The sequence below is a fragment of the Limanda limanda genome, chromosome 11, assembly GCF_963576545.1.
Source record: "Limanda limanda chromosome 11, fLimLim1.1, whole genome shotgun sequence".
NCBI lineage: Eukaryota > Metazoa > Chordata > Actinopteri > Pleuronectiformes > Pleuronectidae > Limanda > Limanda limanda.
Window position 1 is genome coordinate 12,733,239 of NC_083646.1, and position 19,999 is coordinate 12,753,237.

General features: G+C 41.1%; 3 protein-coding genes across 3 annotated transcripts in view; 2 read left to right on the forward strand and 1 right to left on the reverse strand.

Moving 5' to 3' along the window:
- Positions 1-4,626: 4,626 nt before the first annotated feature.
- msmp2 (microseminoprotein, prostate associated 2) lies at positions 4,627-5,761 on the forward strand. The gene is made up of 4 exons (XM_061080449.1): positions 4,627-4,682; positions 4,765-4,872; positions 5,381-5,489; positions 5,587-5,761. Exons 2-4 carry the CDS (start codon positions 4,767-4,769, stop codon positions 5,759-5,761), a joined length of 390 nt encoding a protein of 129 aa, XP_060936432.1. The 5' UTR covers positions 4,627-4,682; positions 4,765-4,766.
- A 1,662-nt stretch (positions 5,762-7,423) lies between these two features.
- nbn (nibrin) lies at positions 7,424-16,442 on the forward strand. Its single transcript, XM_061081499.1, has 17 exons — positions 7,424-7,576; positions 8,509-8,630; positions 9,351-9,478; positions 9,579-9,738; positions 9,978-10,081; positions 10,165-10,282; positions 10,368-10,558; positions 10,648-10,748; positions 10,837-10,969; positions 12,269-12,456; positions 12,855-13,023; positions 13,358-13,961; positions 14,079-14,168; positions 14,253-14,393; positions 14,752-14,865; positions 14,952-15,001; positions 16,097-16,442. The coding sequence occupies exons 1-17, from the start codon at positions 7,546-7,548 to the stop codon at positions 16,128-16,130; spliced, it is 2,478 nt and encodes an 825-aa protein (XP_060937482.1). The 5' UTR covers positions 7,424-7,545; the 3' UTR covers positions 16,131-16,442.
- A 2,273-nt stretch (positions 16,443-18,715) lies between these two features.
- osgin2 (oxidative stress induced growth inhibitor family member 2) overlaps positions 18,716-19,999 on the reverse strand; it is a 2,211-nt gene continuing 927 nt past the window's right edge. The window contains exons 4-5 of the mRNA XM_061081970.1: positions 19,966-19,999; positions 18,716-19,880 (exon numbers count right to left, since the gene is read on the reverse strand). The exon at positions 19,966-19,999 is cut by the window's right edge and continues 58 nt beyond it. Coding sequence (XP_060937953.1) covers positions 18,716-19,880; positions 19,966-19,999 — 1,199 coding nt within the window. The remainder of the gene's footprint in view (positions 19,881-19,965) is intronic.

Genomic DNA, 19,999 nt, shown 5'->3' on the forward strand with positions numbered 1-19,999 from the left:
TCACAAGGTTAACGCCACACAGTCCTCGTCTGTGACATCAGTTAGTCTGACTGATGTCACAGACGAGGACTGTTGTTCGTTAAACGCAACATCGCATCTGATCTGAGTAGATTTATAACAATGTAACTTTTTGTTAAAAATAGTACATTGTTCCTCACTGAAGACTAATAAATGAAAATCTGACGTAATGATGATATTTCTGGATTTCTTCATGAACGAGACATAAGCTCTCATTCTCACAATGATAATTTCTACACCTGCTTCTCGCTCATTAGAAACAAAAAGTCCAAACTCACCCACGGGTGAAAGTGTTGTCTTCTTCATTAACCATCATATGCAATGTGAAGTCAACACATGTTGGAGTCCCACGCGACGCCGGCTGAACGCATAGACACAGAGTTACAGTACCGTCACCGGCCAGTTTGGCAGGCAGAGGTCCTCCTGACAACCAGAGGTCACCTTGACTCTCGAGTTCACCTTCACATTTCCACAACAATTAAAAGCCCTTTGTTCGAAAAGAAATAGGTAAAAGTTAATACATTTTAGCAGCAAAATACTTAACGTTTGAAAATAAAAGTACTTATTAGACAGAGATGACCACTTTCAATGATATGAGATTATTATCAATGATGCACAGGAGCCTTTAACGACGGGTAGTTTAATCTGTAGCGGTGCATCATATTTAAAAAGCCTATCATATATTTTTCTATTTCCAAGCTTAATCTTGTAAGTGGGTGAAAAGTATTTTTGCCATATTCTTTCATATGTCAATGATGCACTGAGGTGAGACCTGTACACTTAGATATAGAGAATTGTGCTACCATCACATGTGGGTGTTGTGAGGGAAAATGCAGCTGTATTCGGGAATATTAGTGACAGGGAGCAAGTAGTGACTATAAGTGAAGTGACCATCATGCCTTCATGTTTGCCCTCCCTACAGGCAATAAGTTATTTGACTGTGAATCTACGGTTGTGTGTGTGTGTGTGTGTGTGTGTGGCAGCTGACAGCAGGATGAACATCACATCTATTGATCAGTCTAATGTGGGGAGGAAAGGCTGCAGGCCACAGCAGCTGATCAATATACCTCTAATTACATGGGGGGCGCTGTGTGTGTGTGTGTGGAAGTGGTCCCCCCCCAAACTCATAGGGTTGTATAAATATAAATGCTGTCCCACAACGAATCACACACAGATCATGGCTTGTGCACTCGTGTGACAGTTAGCTGTAAATCGCTCTGATCACATTTCTTTACTTTAACCTCTTGCTCACCAACTGCACTGCAGACTGACAACAGAGAACTGGTGAGTATCTGCATATTTGTATTTGCATGTGGTGTTGTATTTGCTGAAAGAGTCAAGTGTTCCGCTGCACTGGCCTTTCCTCTCCTCTTCCCACTTTTCCCCATCCACTTTTTACCTTGAATCCGTGGAGTGAATGCAGAGGTGAGCTGAGATGCCAACAGGATCTCTGGTTCCCTCCCTCTCAAGGCCTTTCCTTTTCTCATAACCATTGTGTGCTGGACAGGTTGTTCAGGTCTGTTCAGGTTGTGTCATACTTCCTGCACACATGCTCTGGAACCAACGTTCCCTCCGTGTAAGACAAACTAATGGTGTAATATTGTCAGTGTTCGGTGTGTCTGTCCCTCCCATGTTTGTTCTCACTGTATTGTGTCTTTCATCCTGCTCCAGGCTCTTCAAACCGGCTGTGGCTCTGACTAGCTGGAAGCTGTGTGATATGTTTGATATTCGGTTGTTCTTGTGCTTCATCATGTCAACTAAATATCAGACATATTCCTACAGAGTCTGGCACTGACTTCTGATCCTTTCGCTTCACCACTGAATCAAGACACAGGTGGTCAGATGTTCGGGAAAATGGTTTCGAAGGTGAACTTTGCAAACAATATATTATTATGAAATATCATTGCAGTGGTACTAATAGTTGTGGTAGTGCTTATGTCAGAAAAACTATTTAAAAGTAAAAAAATTAACAATAATGTGTCGGCTCTCACAGTTTTCTTAATAGTCTATTTTTAATGAATTAAAAATAATTAAAAACTATACTTGAATATCTAGCTTGATTAGTTGCATGCTTCTTCATTCTCTCTGACACACACACAAACACACACACACACACACACGCACACGCACACACACACACGCACACACAGACACACACACACACACACACACACACACACACACACACACACACAAGCACACGCACACACAGACACAAACACACACACACACACACACACACACATTTTTGTCTTTCAATAAGTATGAGGGCAATCTTGACATAATTCATTTGCCAGAACCTCACCCTTACCTTAAACATCATAAAGGAAAGCATAATTGCAACTCACCCTTATCAGTAAACAATATTCTAATCAGACAGCAGGACAATGGGACCTAAGCCTGCATGCGCATCCTGCTCTATACTGCTTGGCACTAGTCAGGTGTTTCAAACCGTGTTTTTAATCTTGTACTACCACGCCTTTTTCATTCCCCAGCCAAACTCAACAAATCTGTTCTGTTTCCTTTTCCAGTGGCACTGTATGATGAACTTATTAGAATGCGCAAATAAAGCCTGAAACTGTGTTAACCTTGTCTGCACTGCTTCATTACTGTTTCCATATTCCTGATTAATCATCCTTTAAATCTGACTCTGGGAGCTATAGTCATCCTTTAACTGAGCTTGTATATGGTACATCCGTATGGACCTTTCTTAATGAAACCTCCTCTATCCCAGTCAATTAACTTTTCAAGGAGCATTTGTAATTTAATGGTTCTGCACAAGTTAGCGCACTGGCTGGAAAATGAGTGGCACTGATGTGAGAAATAAAAGGCTTTGCATTCAACATAGAAAATGTGAAGGGATCCACTGTTTTCAGCCAACAATCACCAAGTGACATTCTCACTACCTAGTTGGAACTAGATCGGGATTTGGTTCCATATTGTTGAAGTGTTGAGCAGGGATTCATCATGTTTAAAAATTGTACATAACAATTAATAAAACTGTTCTGACAACAATAAGGGAACTGGGAAATCAATAAAGGATGCATCGAAGTTCTTTAAGTTAATACTGAACCATAGACTACAGGAGCCTGAATGGGAACAACTGTGAGACACTGTGTTGCTCCAGCACAAAAGGGAGACTGTGTGGAGTGTTTGATCCTGTGTGTGTCTGTCGTCCCCTTTGTAGTGGCCGTTAAAGCAGTTAAAGATGTGATTTCAAATCTGTTCTTCACGGATTATCGCCTACTTTCAGATCACTTGCACACTTTTTTTTCATAGTAAATACGTTCAATGTGAACCAAAAAAAAGCAGTGTGTTCACTCGCTCGGCCTCCAGGCTGTGTAACCTCGTCAAACGTGACAAACGTGTGTGACTGTCTGTCTGTTTGTGTGTCTGTGTGTGTGTGTGTGTGCGTGTGTGCGTGTGTGACAGTGGTCCAGGTATTACTCATGTTGTGAGGAGTCAGTATACAGAGTAAAAATGTAAAGACCTGATTTAAGGTTCGGTTTAGTTTTAGGCAAGGTTAAGATTAGAGTAAATCTCCAGGAAATCAATGTATGTCAACATGCTGTCCTCTGAAGTCACGGAGACACGATTGTTTGTGTGTGTGTGTCTGTGTGTGTGTGGACATGCATGTTATCTAAGCGCTCAGGTTGGTTTATTCAAACGTATCCTTACTCAGAGAAGGAAACCCATCCCCAAGCACAAAACACACAAAATTAACTAATAAGCAATCAAACACACACACACACACACACACACACACACACACACACACACACACACACACACACACAAACACACACAAACACACACACACACTGATGTAAAACCACATCCCGTCAAAGGGACTTTTAATAGGTTATTAAACTCACTGAATCATGTAACATCATATACAAAATCTTATCCTACACATGATGATTCATTAACAATATGACAAGATATTAAATCCAGCATCTGATGTGCATCGATGAGTTAAATGATTAACAAGACATTTTTTTCAACATACTTCGCGTCTTTATTGGAAAACAGAATAGAAATAACAAATAACAATATTAACAGTATCAACTAGATAAATTGATGTTTTTCAAATTTGCTCTAAAACATTGTTTTCCATTAAATATCACAGTAACATGAATGTGTGTCGTGAGCAGGGGTCGAAGGGTCACGTGTCTACTTGTGCACACACATGCAGCTCCGGTGCAGGACAATAGGTCACCGGCTGGTTGTTTGGCTAGTGTGGATCTAGTGATAGGGTCAAATGGCACCCGCTGAGACAAATGTTATCTGAAAGGGTGCACACTGTATACTCTGGGGCAATTTCTGTGGAGCTGCACAAGAGGGCATGACGAACATTGTAGTAATAATAATGCCTGGAATAGGAACTAATGAGAGGGATGGGGGTGGGTGGACAAATAGCATAGAAAGTACATATGAGCATGGCCATTAAGACTTGCTGGTGAGGTATAAATATCTGGGACCACAGGGAGAAAGTGCATCAGTGGAAGAGAGGGAACACAGAGAGCCAGAGGAGGGGAAGAGGGGACAGGAAAACAATCTGAGGAAGAGGGTGTATGAAAGGAAGAGGAGCAGAAGGAAAAGAACGGAAAGAAAATACAAGAACGGAGGTTTATTTATACAACATAGGGAAAACTTCACAGAAGGTAAGAAACAAATCTGATATTTATGACTCTTGTTCTTAATTCATCTGCTTTTTTAAACCTATGATTTTTGTTGTTGTTGCAGAAATGGCAAATACAGCAGCAGGAGTACTCTTGACTTTACTCATGTTCCTGAGTGCTAGTGTGCCATGTCTTGCATATAACAGCGGGGAGTGCTACTTCAACACCAAAGGTACAGTGCGTGTGTGTGTGTGTTGTGTGTGTCTGTGTGTTTGGTTTTGAATTAAGTACAATGGTTAAGGTGGGGGGAAACCTCCTGGAAATCGAATCGTCAATTGTCTGAAGTAATGGAGACTGCGTGTGTGCATGTGTGGAGGTGTGTGTGTACTCCCCAGATTCAGGCAACATAACATATGATGACATCATATGACCCATAGTATAGGAAGTCTTTCAAAATGCTCCATCTTGAACTGCTGTAAAATAACAATGTTATATAGCTCTATTTTTTCCTTTTGCTTTCATGAGTAATATTTTTGTTTCATTTCAATTTTTGTTTAATTGATCTATTTGATTGTTGCTTTTAATGTCTAACACACATTTAGCTAATTACACCTTTGTACTTTGTGTTTGGACGCCTAATATTTTGAATGCATGGCTTTTATTTAGATAGTATACTCAACATTATAGTATTTATACTTCGACCAGTATCACAGTCAGAAACCGATGTTTTTCATTTCCAGGGAGCTGTGAATACATGGGAGTGGTGTACGGGATCGGAGAGACCTGGGAAACCGGTGACTGTTACCAGTGTGTCTGCATGGAGCCTTTCGGGGTCGGATGCTGTGACCAGTGAGTTGGTTTTCACAACTTAAACACACTGAAAACAGCACTCAACATATTGAATGTAGCATGTGCATATCTTAATTCTGTCCAATCTTCCCTACAGGGCGGCTAAACCTGTGGACTATCCAGACTGGTGTGAGATCATCCGTAAACCTGACTCTTGCACTAGTGTTGCAGTGATGAGAGCCAATCATAAACTACCGTGTCTCTGGGGACGTGGACGTCTCAGACCAGCTGCAGGTCGACCGTGGAAATCAGACAATGATCCTTTATTTTGAGTTGAGCAATTGATGCAGAAAAAGCAATAATGCAATGCATGATATTTATTTTGAATTCAATAAATATTTGTCATTGTATTTTATCTGCAAATGATTGCTTCAACAATTACATATCACTATCATTATGTCATTTCGTACTTTAAAAAAATGTCTATTTAAATGTCTGATTTATTTATGGTTCATGTTTTAAGCTTCAATAAAAACTATATGCCTAATTTCTGGTTTTGTCGTATTATTAATCACAACGACAAACATTATCATTTATTAAACAAGCAACAAGGTGCTGGCTTGTGGTATAATTTATAGAGCAATGTCTGTATGTGTCCTTCTGAGCTGTTTAAAGCTGTAGGTCTGGGTCTTATGTCTGGGCTGTTGTTACATGGAATGAAGATGTACAATGAAATTCAGTGCAACACAGAATCACTTCTTCCAACCTGAGGAACGAACATTGATCAAGGTAATCCAGAGACTAGAGTCATAATCTAGAGTCATAAAGTTGCTGCTATTGACTAACGTTCATATACTCCAGAATCTAAACTGCACAACTGACAATGCTGAATTCCACGTTGTGCATTGGGGAATGAGTCTCTCGTACATTTCGAGCAAACGTGGAGATCATCCACTTTGAATCGTTTGAACTACAGTAAACTCACAGGGGTTTCCAATCGTGCATTATCAGTGTATCTCAGGTATGTACAGTGTATGAAATAAATAATAGTGAATATATTTCCAACATTAAATGGTTATATGCTTTATAGTATGTGGCCCCGTGTAAAGCATTTGTATTTATTTGTACTTAGCTGAATCAGTTTTGGAGTAACATATGTCATGCTTTTGTAATTTCTCTTTTTAAGATGTGTTGTCACAGGTCAGTCAAGTTCAGAGAGTAAAACAGAGCACACTTTACTGTTTGCTACAGAACAAAGGAAAGTGAGATGGTTTGATGATTCATGACAGCACACTTTTATGATTTGGACTGACGGGGGACACAGCGTAGTAAGAAGCTGGCAGGCTGATGGGTGTTATCTTCTGTTAAACACAGACTAACTTATTAATCATATACTTTCCCATTGGCTATGGACAAATAAGATCACACCCATCAACAATCATTTGCATATAAACAAAACAGACATTGAGACCTTTGACCATACACACAAGAACAACTACAGCTGAATTATACTTCAGGCACCATCTGGTGACACATTTTGACATCGGTCCATTGACAAAAAATCAGTCATTGGATTGGTTTTAGTGATTTTGTTATATTTAGTGAAGCATGTGCTGATGTTGAGTCGCTGAAACAACCTTGCAGAGGATATGAGAGGAGCTAGTACACAGTGCTTTATATTATCATAGTTTAATTACTTGTAGTTATTTTTTATCAATATTGTTTCTCTTGTGCTATTTTGTTTTAATAAAAATGTAGGGTTATTATATATTTTTGCAATCTCAACTTTATGAATTGCTTTGGTTTGCATTAGTCTCTCCTTGAAGAGTATAAATGTAGACTATACAATTCACACACACACACGCCAACACGCACACACATAAAGAAGAAAATAAATTCATACAGGGAAAGTTCACTGACAGCAGGTGGATGAGAAGGAAGAGACCTTTTATTGTGAAAAGGCGGCGGCGGTGGCGCAGGGCTTCTACGTCATCGTTTGGCGCGCCCTCCCTGTTGATGGCTGCGTGAAAGTTGTGGTTGTGATAAACATAAACAACAGCTTTCCTCTGAACTGCCGCGGTTTCTACCGCATGAAAACGCATCGTCCCGCAGTAAGATGTGGATCCTGACTCCGCTGCAGCCTGGAGGTACAGTCGTATGTTAGCTTACACTGCTAACTCTGCTAACACTGCTAACACTGCTGCTAGCTGCTCAAAGTTCACCTCAGCTGCTCCACTGACCGCCAGTTCCCTAAGTTCCACGTGCTCACAACATGGGTTGAGAGCAGAAGTGAGAGTAGAAGTAAGAGCAACATCTGTAGAGAGCAGGACTCTGTAAGGACAGCAGCATCTGTAGAGATCAGTCTCTGTAAAGACAGTAACATCTGTATAGAGCAGGACTCTGTATGGACAGTAACATCTGTAGAGAGCAGGACTCTGTATGGACAGTAACATCTGTAGAGATCAGTCTCTGTACGGACAGTAACATCTGTAGAGATCAGTCTCTGTATGGACATTAACATCTGTAGAGATCGGTCTCTGTATGGACATTAACATCTGTAGAGATTGGTCTCTGTATGGACAGTAACATCTGTAGAGATCAGTCTCTGTATGGACAGTAACATCTGTATAGAGCAGGACTCTGTATGGACAATAACATCTGTAGAGATCAGTCTCTGTATGGACAGACAACATCTGTAGAGATCAGTCTCTGTATGGACAGACAACATCTGTAGATATCAGTCTCTGTATGGACAGTAACATCTGTATAGATCAGTCTCTGTATGGACAGTAACATCTGTAGACATCAGTCATGTTTCATTGCGTTTCCTTCAACATCCCATCAAGTGAAGCCCTGTGTATTACTAATTACTTATTAATATAAGTGTAGTATCATATGGCATTGCATCCCCTATTTTGAAAGTTGCATTGCACTTTTCATTGTCCATTGTAGACACCTCACCGTTTTCCCTTCACTGAGTTTTCTCCCATCAAGGACCACAGCACTTACTCCTAGTTTGATTTAAATGTCATGTGTCACCAACAGCTCTGGTCCATAACTTACGCTCTGTCCCCCACAGGTGAGACGCACTATCTCATGGCCAGTAAAGAGTACGTGGTCGGGCGCAAGAACTGTGAGATCCTTCTTGCCAACGACCAGTCCATCAGCAGGGCTCACGCTCACTTCACTCTGACTGACCAGGTGAGAGAGCAAGACAGGAAACCAGTCATAGCTCATTCTTCACATCCACTGAACATTTGCAGCTCTGGTTAGACATTTGATTTAATCTCATATATTAGTTTGCTTATATAAGTGTGACATTGCATATTTTTTATAGTAGACAATAGTTTGATATTAGACTGAATAGTTTGCAGGGTTATCAATATTTTTATTTGTTTATTTATTTTAATTAGCCCCCAACCCCTCTAGTAATGTTCCAAGTAGCAAAGTTAGGATTTCGTTTGGAAAATATGAACGTGTTTGAGGCCAATAGGGGGTGCTGTTGTGCTGTTTTTATGTCAGTAAAGGTGTAAATGTCTTAAATGTGATTGCAATTGTTATTTATAGGTCATTTAAAAACCAGAAAAACGATTGCTGAGCAAAAAAAAAAAGAATAAACACGCACTAAAAAACACATTCTAGCCTTTTTTTATTTATTGATACATTTTTATTACAAATTTAGGTCAATATACATTAAAATATTAAGAGTATCTAATATTTATTTTGATTCCGTTTATAATGAAATCAATTTACCTTTCCTGAGTTTCACCACAGTCTGCAGATGGGATAACTTTCCATCTCAGGTTTATTTTAAAGGATGAGTTTCTCACTGTCTCATTTATTGTTGATCTTAAAGATTTAAGATGGCTTGTTTGATGAGTGAACAGTTTCACGCGTCTTTCTTGTGTATTTTACTTTTAGACCCTGACGTTGAAAGACACCTCCAAGTACGGCACGTCTGTCAACGGCAAGAGATTGACAGAGAACACGTCAGTGAACCTGAAGTCAGGGGACTACGTAACATTTGGGGCTTTTAACAGCAAGTTCAGGTATGTAACAGACACCTGGTCTGTTGTGTTGTCTACATCCCCGAGCCACGATTGTTTTATTAATAAACTCATGTTTGAATCTATTGCGTCTCCCTCTCAGTGTGGAGCATCAGAATCCAGTGGTGTGTTCATCATGTTTGGACAGTGATGGCAAGAGGTCACTCTCTCAGGCCCTGCTGGCTCTGGGTGGAAAGCCGGTCAACACATGGACTCAGGACTGCACACACCTGGTTATGCCCACTGTTAAAGTCACCATCAAGGTTAGAACCAGAATTAATGGCCTCGTACCGATCTGGTATTAACGTCCGTCCTCGGAGATCGATTACAGGTGGACAGCTTTTTATGTGTGTGTTCAGCCCTGTTACCTGTTCTCTATGCAAATATACATCATTTCTGTTCAGGAAGACCACAGGATAGTTTTTACCCAGTCGAGTTCACAAATGTGTGAATGTGTTTGTCCCTGAATAGCCTCTCACCTGTGTGTTTTTCCCCCAATTAGACCATTTCTGCTGTGCTGTGCTGCTGTCCCATCGTGACACCAGAGTTCTTCTTGGAGTTCAACAAAGCTGTGCAGCAAAAATTGGCACCGCCTAAAGCCGAGAGGTACGACATAGTCCATCAGAGATCGCATCACCTGCAGACCTGAAACAAACAGTATCTCATCTGTGCTCTTCATTGTCGCTTAGCTTCATCCCTGAGATCGATGAGCCCAGTCTCAATAAAGAGGATATTAACCTTGGAGTGATTCCAGCTCGTAAACAGCTTTTTACTGAGAAGACCTTTGTGTTCCTCAGTGCCAAACAGGTTGGTGGACTTCTTCCTTTGTGGTATCTTAATACTGTTGTTAGGCTCTGAGAACAGCGTTGCTTCTGTTCTGTGTTATTTGCAGCTGAAGCGTCTGAGTGGAGCCGTGGGTTTTGGAAAAGGAAAGATTAATTTGCTGGAGGAGGGCGCTCTGCCCCGGGACCTGCTGGAGTCTCCACAAAGCTGCGTTGTCGATGTAACAACAGGCAGCTCCCAAACCCTGCTGTCTTCCTCTGCCACAGAGTGGGCAACCTCAGTAAATAACATTGTTCAAAGGTTTGTTCATGTGCCTCTATAATAAATGACTTCAAAGTGTGTGTGTTTCTTTCTTTTAATAGTTGTTTTTCGTTTTTCCGCTGACACAGAAAAGGCCTTCGGGTCATCACAGAGTCTGAGATCGGATTGGCTGCCATCTTTGCTTCCTGTGACAAGTACTGCAATCCATCCAGTCTACAGCCAGACTCAGGTGAAGGACCAGACAGGGAAGCACTCAGTATTGACTTCTTTGTTTCATTTCTACTTTTTGCAGTTTCAATCTTCTGTTTATGTTTCAGAGTCAGCACCAAAAATGAAAGCCAGAATCCCGAGTGCGTCGCTGTCACAGAGCTTGGCGGTGGACGAGACGGTGTTACCGGCTGCCTCACAAAATATCACAGCCTATGCAGTGAACACGGAGCCATTTGAACGGTACCGTCACACACTCATCAACGTCATGTCAAACCAGTGTTAATTTTGGCAGCTATTTTTGATTTAGTCTTAGTCTTAGTCTTTAGATGAAAATGCATATTAGTTTTAGTCACATTTAGTCATTTTTATCCTTCTTAGTTTTAGTCTAGTTTTCATCGACGAAAACTCAGAACATTTTAGTCTAGTTTTAGTCACAATAGCCACATTAAACTCCTTATCTTCCCTTCTCAGGCCCAGGGACCCCCTGTGTTGTGTCTACAACTGCATACTAGTCTAGCTTTCAGTACTTAGGTTGTTCATTAGATGTCCCTCCTATAGGTCTATAGCAGGGGTCGGCAACCTTTACTATCAAAAGAGCCATTTTGCCCCCTCATCCCCAAATAAAATTTGTCTGGAGCCACAAAACATATTTGATAACAGAGCTAATAAAGTTTTAAATAAAGTTATACTATACTAAACTATAGATTGTTGCATTTATGAAATTATAGAACAACAATAAAGAAAACTGTTGACATTTTATTGCTAGTTTTACCTGTTACAACAAAGGGAAACACCAAATGCTTATGAAGAGAAGAAAATACACAGGCAAGTGTAGGCCTACTTTAAATAAATGAAACACAGAACTATGTAGGGCTATTTGAGTCCTCCCCATATTTGTGGGAAATGTATGAAATAAGAAGTACCCTATTTTGAAATAAATAAAAACATAGCTGCAGCCTAATATATTTTAGTTGGCGAAATGTGAAAACAAAAAGTGAAAGCAGATCAGACTGGAGGTCTGCTTCAGCTTCTGCTCTGACCAAGAAGCTGCGGCGCTGATCTCTGAGCAGCTGAGACCAGAGAAACTCTGTGTTTACAGTGTTTCCACTGTTAAGAAGCAGTCGGTCAGTCAGTGACCGTGATCTCACTGTGTCCCTGAGTGAGTGCGCAGGGGGGGAGCCCTGGGATTGGTGCGCTATCTGGGAGCAGACACACACACACACACACACACACACACACACACACAGACTCGCCTGCTCCTGGTACTTCATGACGGCGTGATACGATGATGTTTTAAAAAAGATTGTGACAAGTCAACAACCAACATTTTCGTGTCGTCTTGTCAACGAAAGTTAAAATAGATTTAGTCATAGTTTTTATTTTCAAAGATCCGTTTTCGTTATGTCTTCGTCTCGTCTTAGTAATGGGAAAAAGGTTGTTAACGAATATTTTTCGACATAGTCTTAGTCAACGAAATTAACACTGTGTCAAACCTCCATTCCAGAGGGCTTGTTGATGTGTGTTATTTTCCTTTGCCAGGTCGGCTCCATGTAACGTGACAGGGCTGACGGCAGTAGGAGAAACGCCTGAGAAGAAACACGATGGATCCAAAGTCCACGCTGAGAGGAAGTCCGCTCCGAGAATCGTGGCTGAAACAATGAGCTCATCGTATAACACTGTTGACAACACTGACTCACAGAGGAAGAAGCCAGAGTCCAAATCGACAGGTAGCAGCAAGAATGAATAACAGATGCACTGATGCATTTACCACTCTGCTATTACTGTCTGTGTACTGATTCAGAGACCGTACGTCTGAGATATACAGATACAAGTCCACTAGCAGCTTTCTACTTGTTTTTTAATATACAATCTTCAAGAAACTAATCTTATTTCTACTTGGTCTACATGTTCATTTTAATTAAAATATGTTTATCCAGTGACTAAAGTAGTGACTGGTAGATGGATATTGTTACCTTTGCCCCCCCACCTCCCAAGTCTCTATGCTTTGTTAAAGTAATCAGCACTGGGTACAGTCAAAATATTTAGAAAGAGTCAAACTATTTCTTAAATCTCTAAATCCATGTAATGCTTTACAAAATATTATTAAAACCGAATATTTTTGCAGTTGCAGGGAGTAGTGGCATCAGGCCCCAACCTTCCACTTCCGGGACCAATGGTGGCATGAAGACATTTCCACAGAAGTTGTCTCCTCGGAAACTAAAAACTCCTGCACAGGTTTCCCCACAGACACAGTCGACTCTAACGAGCTTCTTCCAGTCATCCAATAAGAAACGGTAAACCTCAATACCAGTGTTTTTGCATATTTGACCTGTGGTGATGCAGTGCTTACATCAATCAATGTAAACTACTTTACCAATGACAATGTAAACTACTTTACCAATGACAATAACCATATGTTTGTCTGATGGGATTGTATAATCCATACTGTTTAGAAAACATAGGGATACGGTTGAAAGATGAGTCATATTAGCCAAAGACACAAACTTGGAAAAAAATAATTTTTGATATTCACTCTGAGAGATGAAAATTCTAGTTAAACAGCTGAAATAAATCTGTAACATGTGTCAGAACATTCTGTGTTTGGCCACTTTATTTGTGTTCTTCAAGGCCTTTGGATGATGATTTCTCTGAAGTAATGTCAGAGGCGAAGCGGCACGTACAGGAATCGTCCATCAGCAGGATGCCGGCACCGAAAACCTCAGTTACGTCAAAAGAAACATCTCAGACTCCACTGGGGTCTGGAGCTCATCTGTTCACAGACCGGCCGGAGGACAGGGTCTCCCACGCTGCTCAGGAGGAGCCACAGAGTAGAAAGAGAAAGGAGATGGAAGCAGAGATACAGATGGAGGAACTGGAGTCTATTATGTCCCAAGATATGGATTTCTTTGATGAGCCACCCTCAGGCCAACAGGGGCAGCACGCACAGCCTAAATGGCAAAGTTCCACTGGACAGAGACAAGGTTTTAACATGGAGGAGGCTTCATCTTCAAGCAAGAAGCAGCGCGTCCATGCAGAAGACAGTGAGGCCACCAGACGGCCACTGGAAAACCAGTCCAGTTCAAACAAAAACCAGAGCAAACAATCCGAACAGTTTACTGTCTCCATCAAGAAGGAGAACGTTGATCCTTCAGAAAACACAACAACTAATCATGAGTCCATTAAAAGTAACAACATTCAACCTGTTGAACATAATAAACCGTCTTACATTGAGGTGAGGAAGTGAAGAGTTATTACTCTGAGTTTTCATATTCATCCAATAATATAGAGGTTTTAAATGCAACTATATTCCATTGTTATTGCTCATTTTCTGCCCTTTGTGTTCCTGAAGGATATTGAACTCCTCGAAGGAGAGAATTCTGAGCCCAAAGAAGAGACTAGGACGCCTCTGAAAGCAGTCGTCATTAAACAAGAGGTGCAAGTAAGTCCTGGGAAAAGGGCTCCAAATGTTTTGTTTCTTTTTTGTAGCTTTTGCCCATGTGATAAAAGCTGTGCTGTTTTGCAGGAGTCCCGGGTTGAAGAAGGCCTTCCTAAAAAGCTGGTGTTAGTGGAGTTTCGATCTCTCACCATGTCCACGCTGCCGAAGATGAAACCAAAGCAGATGCTCAGCAACGGCTGCGCAAAGAACTTCAAATGTTTCCGCAAGGTCAGCTCTATGAGGCAATCCTCATTTAGAATTTAGAAACGCTACCTGATTCAATTAGAAAAGATACAGCAGTGAAAACACACTGTTAAAGAAAGTGCAAAGAAAATTCGCGGATCCGCCCTCTAATCAGGATCTGTTCCAAAATCGAGTGGGTTCTTCCCTGACCCAAAACACGTCCTAACAGGTTTGTAGAAATCCTTCAGTAGTTTTTTCTGTAATCAACCCAAAAAACTGACACAGATGAAAACATAAACTCCTTGGTGAAGGTAAACATATCCCCTTATCATTAGATAAGTCCACAAAAAAAATATTTTGCCTCATACACAGGCTCCTTTTCCCCTTGTGTGTGTATTTGCAGAGCCAAGTACCAGGTGCAGAGATCTCGCCGCACATCATCGCAGGGACTGAACTGTTGGTTCACAGCAGGGGCAAGAACTCTGATCTGGACGAATGGCTGAAAGATGCAGCTGAGGTAATGGTTGTCACTCTGTCTGACTTCTTTCTGTCAGCGATCTGTCTGAGCCCTGCTCTCATGACTTGAGTCTGTGTTTGTTTTAGGAAGAGCGTCAGAGCAGACGGGACGAGACTGTGGGAGACGACCTCTTCAGGTGAGAGAGTGGATTTCATTTTTTATGTCGGAAGATGTGAGGTCACTTTGTTTTTCCCTCATCTTAAAAACCTAAAAAACACTTTAAAGTTGGAAGTATGTGAAGGTCACGTGTTTGTCATTCAGGGATCACACATTAGTCAGCTAGTGGCTCCTTCCTTCATGTATTATGCTGATGTATCATTAATTATTTCTCATCAAACATCATATCATTACCTCCACGAGGAGCTTATCTGGTTCATCATGTCCATCCAGTATTGTTTTTTTCATTAACCTTGTGTATTTCCACATTTTCGTTTCTTTCTTAAGAAAGAATGGATGCATGTTTTCGAAAAGAGAATCATGCATATGTAGAGACCTAATATCCATGTTAAGGACAAATTTGTTGCCGTAAATAACACCTTTAGCTTACACTGTGTATTGTGTGACTTTCGTGTTTGTCTTCCTTGATCCATTGCTGCGATTAAAATAGAGATTCAAAGTCTGTACAGCTTCAGTCATTATAATCAGGTGCAGGCAGCTTAATTAACTGAGAATTATGGATATGGGGCCCCCAGTAGAAACAGTTCAACCAATCAGGACGTAGTAATTCTTTCGTCATAGCGGTTGCCAGGGTAACAGGTGATGTAAGCCACAGATGCTGCTGCTGCTGCCGTGTTTTCCTTGACTTAGCAGAAAAGAGACAGTCTGAAATGGATTCTGTGTGTGTGCACGCATGTTTGTGTGTGTGTGTCTGTGTGTGTGTGTGTGTGTCAAGCATGAGCGGTTTGATCACTGAGTCATGCTCAGTCAGTCATGCGTAGCCGGGGAACAGACTCTGCCGCTAAGAAAACAATCCGATGTTCTTTTTGGGAGGGTCGGTATAACTGAAGCTTCCAGGCGTGGTTTACAGGAAGCCTGTTTGCTTTAAGCTGTTCAAACACAATCAAGGTTTTACAGCGCTTAAGTCAGACTGTTTTTATTGGTTGTGTAAAATGCCTCTTAGGACATAGAAGAAGGATCCATGAGGAATGTTAAAAGCCCATCATGACATGCAGACCTATGAGATAAACTCTTCTCTCTCTCTCTCTCTCTGTGTGTGTGTGTGTGTCTTCAGGTACAACCCTACCAAGCTAACCAAGAGGAGATGAATGAGAAGATAATTTTCCTTCATCTTGAAGTGGGAATTCATTTCAAAGACAATAACCAACTCCATAATCAACCCTATGAGAAAAAAGTTCAGAAATTACATATATATGTGTATTTGAATCACAATGTTGGAGTTAATGCTTCTTATTTGCTAAACTAATCTTAAATGTTTACCAGTGTTTCAATTTTCTGTTCTATATCATAACCGACTCGCTACATTACTGACAGCAAACAATGTAAGAAAACAGCCTCGTGTTCAGAGATTTGTTTTTCCAATTTTTATTTGTCAATAATAAAAAATATGGCATACAAAACATTAAAAACTCTTCAATTGTACAGGAGGGTGTGAAGCTCCACATGCTGAAAGCAGCGTTTCCTTTGTTGTGAAGTTAAGACCTAATGTGTTCCCTGGTTTGAGCTGAACGAGAAACTTGAGAGGGATTCAAGTGTTTGAGTGATCTCTAATGAGCCGACCCATCCGGCACGTCTCCAGACCCCGAACTCCTCAGACAGGAAGCTGTCGTGTGTGACGCCCGTTTACCTTTCTGCGTAGACAGTTAAAGCACACATGTCCCTTCATATTCACAGCAAGTGCCACGTACAAATTCAGAGTTGACTATTGAGTCACCCTGTCTCATCTGTAGTCCTGGTTTTAATGCACTGGCTAAAATTCTTACCACATCTGGCCTTGTAGCACTTTCCTGGCTTCTGCCCAAAGCAGCTGCTGCTCAGCAGGCGTTTGTGCCTGCAAGCTTATATTTAATATTTATATCAAATGACTTTTCAGAAATCAGTGAAAATTGCATCAAGAAATAATACAGCTGAAAATCAGTATTTAACACAAGTACCATTTGAAACTAATCAACTGCTCTAAGGTTACCGAAACTTAAGTAGTAAGGTGTTAAACCACATTTTTGTTAATGGAAAAGATCATGTGACTACGTGCATTATTTACTAATGTTTAACCACCAACACTGACTCAGACTAATTTATTTTATGAAAGGGGGCGTAAGACTAAATTCCCTACAGGGATCAAGTGTCCCATCACAATAAACCAACCTTGAGCTGTGCGTCAGCGGCACACAAAATATTCTTCATGTGGCAACACACTTATATTCAGAGTTTAAGTAAATGAAAGGAATCTAAATGTAGCAGAAATCAAAAGACTGATGCTGCTAATGTTACTGCTCAAAACCGCTTTAAACTGATATTTGACACTTAATAAATCAACCATAAGTAAAAAGATAGATGTTCAGTAATAAATAAGGATATAATAATGAAGTCTTGGTTAGTTTGAAGATGTAGTATAGATAATACAGGGATAACTTAAAATTAAAAGAAATTGTGATTAAAAAAATGTAAAAGGGTGCAGAGGCATTCAGAAAATCTAATTCATTATTATTATTATTATTATTATTAATGGGAAAAAACTTTGTACTTCATAGGTCTCATTTCCTTTGAAGTTTGCTGTTGCTTGAACAAATCTAAACAAATACAAATACTGCATAAATGTTTTCTGTTTTGTAGGGAGTGGAATGATGAGAGTTTTATACTGCAGGAAATAAAAAGAAAAGAAATTGAAAACACCCGAATGATCCTTTAATGACTTTTACTGGGACACAGTAAATGTTGCCCAAGAATACATCTACAAGAGAAATGATTTGCATATTGTCATCAAAGCAACAGGTCAGATTTATAGATTTATGGGCGGCTGTGGCTGAGGGGGTAGAGCGGTCGACCTCCAACCAGAAGGTCGTGGCCCGAATCCCAGCCTATGCCGAAGTGTCCTTGGGCAAGACGCTGAGCCCCGAATGGCCTCTCATAGATAATGAATGCAATAATTGGAAGTTGCTTTGGATAAAAGCAGCTAAATGACATGTAATGTAAAAAAATGTATATTAGACATTTCAAACTTTGTTTTAGGTGTAGAGCTCCAACTACACTAGCTCCTACAACAGCAGTTAAAAGAACAATATCTGGATTTTAAAAAATGTGGCTGGCTCGAATAAACAGGAACATTTAGTTTATCAGGCCATGAACTGGTCAATTCACATTTTCTGTAATAAACCTCTGCAAACAGTCACCACTCTTGGCTATGTTTCGTAGAATTCAGATCATTGCATGTTTGTAAGCAGGACCACAGTTTGCTTTAAGAGACATCGCTTCTACAAGTTAGTATACGTATATATTCTTTATAAAAACATGATTTAAGTAAAGTAAAGTTAGTAAATAAATGGATTGAAAGACACATGGTGAACAAATAAATAACCCTGATGAATATAAGGTCCCATTGAGTTGTGAGGTTACAGATCGACTAGAAAACATTGGAACACGGTAGCTTGGACTTCTAGTGAAGTCAGACAAGACTCTTGAAAGCAGTCTAGTGTTTCTTTAGAAACTAATTGGTGTACATCCACTGTCTTTTTGCTTTCTGTAAGTTCTAAGATGTTTAAGCTTTGATGAGAAAATACTGCATGAATGATCAGAGTATATTCAAACTCCCACACACCTTTAACATTGGTTGCTAAAAGCACTCAAAATCTGTGCCCTACAACCAACGTGTACTACTCTCTTCTCCATCAGGTTTTCAAATGAAGTTGTTTCCTCCACTGCTGATGAGCTTTCCTTTCTTCTTGAGTCTCTTCAGCAGACAGGAGGCGATGCCTAGAGCGCCACCCTTCAAAAAGCGAACAAAATTGTCTCCCACCAGTGGCCCCATGGCAAATAGACCTGGTTCCTTGGTACACTCAAACGTGTATGGGTGGATGTCAATGGTGTTCTGCTTGCAAGAGATGGGTTTAGTTGGATCCTGACCCAGGTACTGGCCTTGCCCCTTCAAAAAAAACAAGTTGGGGTTGGTCCCGATCAGCACCAGGACCATGGAGACCTTGAATGCCTTGAGGGAGTTTATCCCCTGCAGCAAACACTTCATATCAGACTGGAGGGAAACCACGCAGTGTTCTGGGAAACTAGTGTAGTCGGGAAACAAGCCGACACTGGCGTTACCAGCCGTATTACCTGTGGCCAGCTGGGGCTTTGGGCACATCTTGGCACATACCGAAGAGGCAATACTAACTGCCTGGGGTCTGTTAGGAGCAGAGGAGGTGGACACATCTGTGTAGGTCTGAGAGCACATCATGTTGTAAACGTTGTGGTACTCTGGGTACAGGGTCTTGGGAAGCTGTTTGAAGATGAGATCTGGGTCATCTACGCTCTTGCGAAAGACATGCAGCACCCGAATGTTGCTGTTGCAAGCGCACAGAACTGCATCTGCAGCACTTAAACCGGCACCTACAATTAAAACCGGATCAGAGTTCATATCCAGCTTTCTCAGGCCTACAGCCAACCCCAGGTCTGAGATACTGTGGAACACAAATGGAAGGTCCTCCCCCTCTACACCTAATCGAATCGGTGAATCTGACGCACCAGTGGCAAGAACCACATTCTCAGCAAATAGACAGAAGGGTACATGAGTGTCGTTCTGCACCTGCTGGTATCCCCTTACTTCCCAGAGAACCCCCCCTGCTCCATCGTCTACACACTCAACTCCACTACCCTCAAAGCCCTCATTTCTACCATCTCCCACCTGCACATCGCCTTCATCAGTTTGCCCATCATGCCCCCGGCAGAGTTTCTGGACGGAGGTCACATAGGTGTTGTCAACAAAATTCTTTTGGAGGCCCTTTAGCTGCACATAGTTACGGTAATAGGATGAGATCTCCTCTGGGGTTGCTCTGTCACTGGTTACATCCCTGGGGAGAGGAGGGAGACAATGAGGAACAAGGTGGCACAGAATTGAACTGAAGCGTGAGCCATGTCCTTGCCCCTTGTCTTTACCTGCGTTTCCCATTGGTCAAGTCTCTGTAGTTGA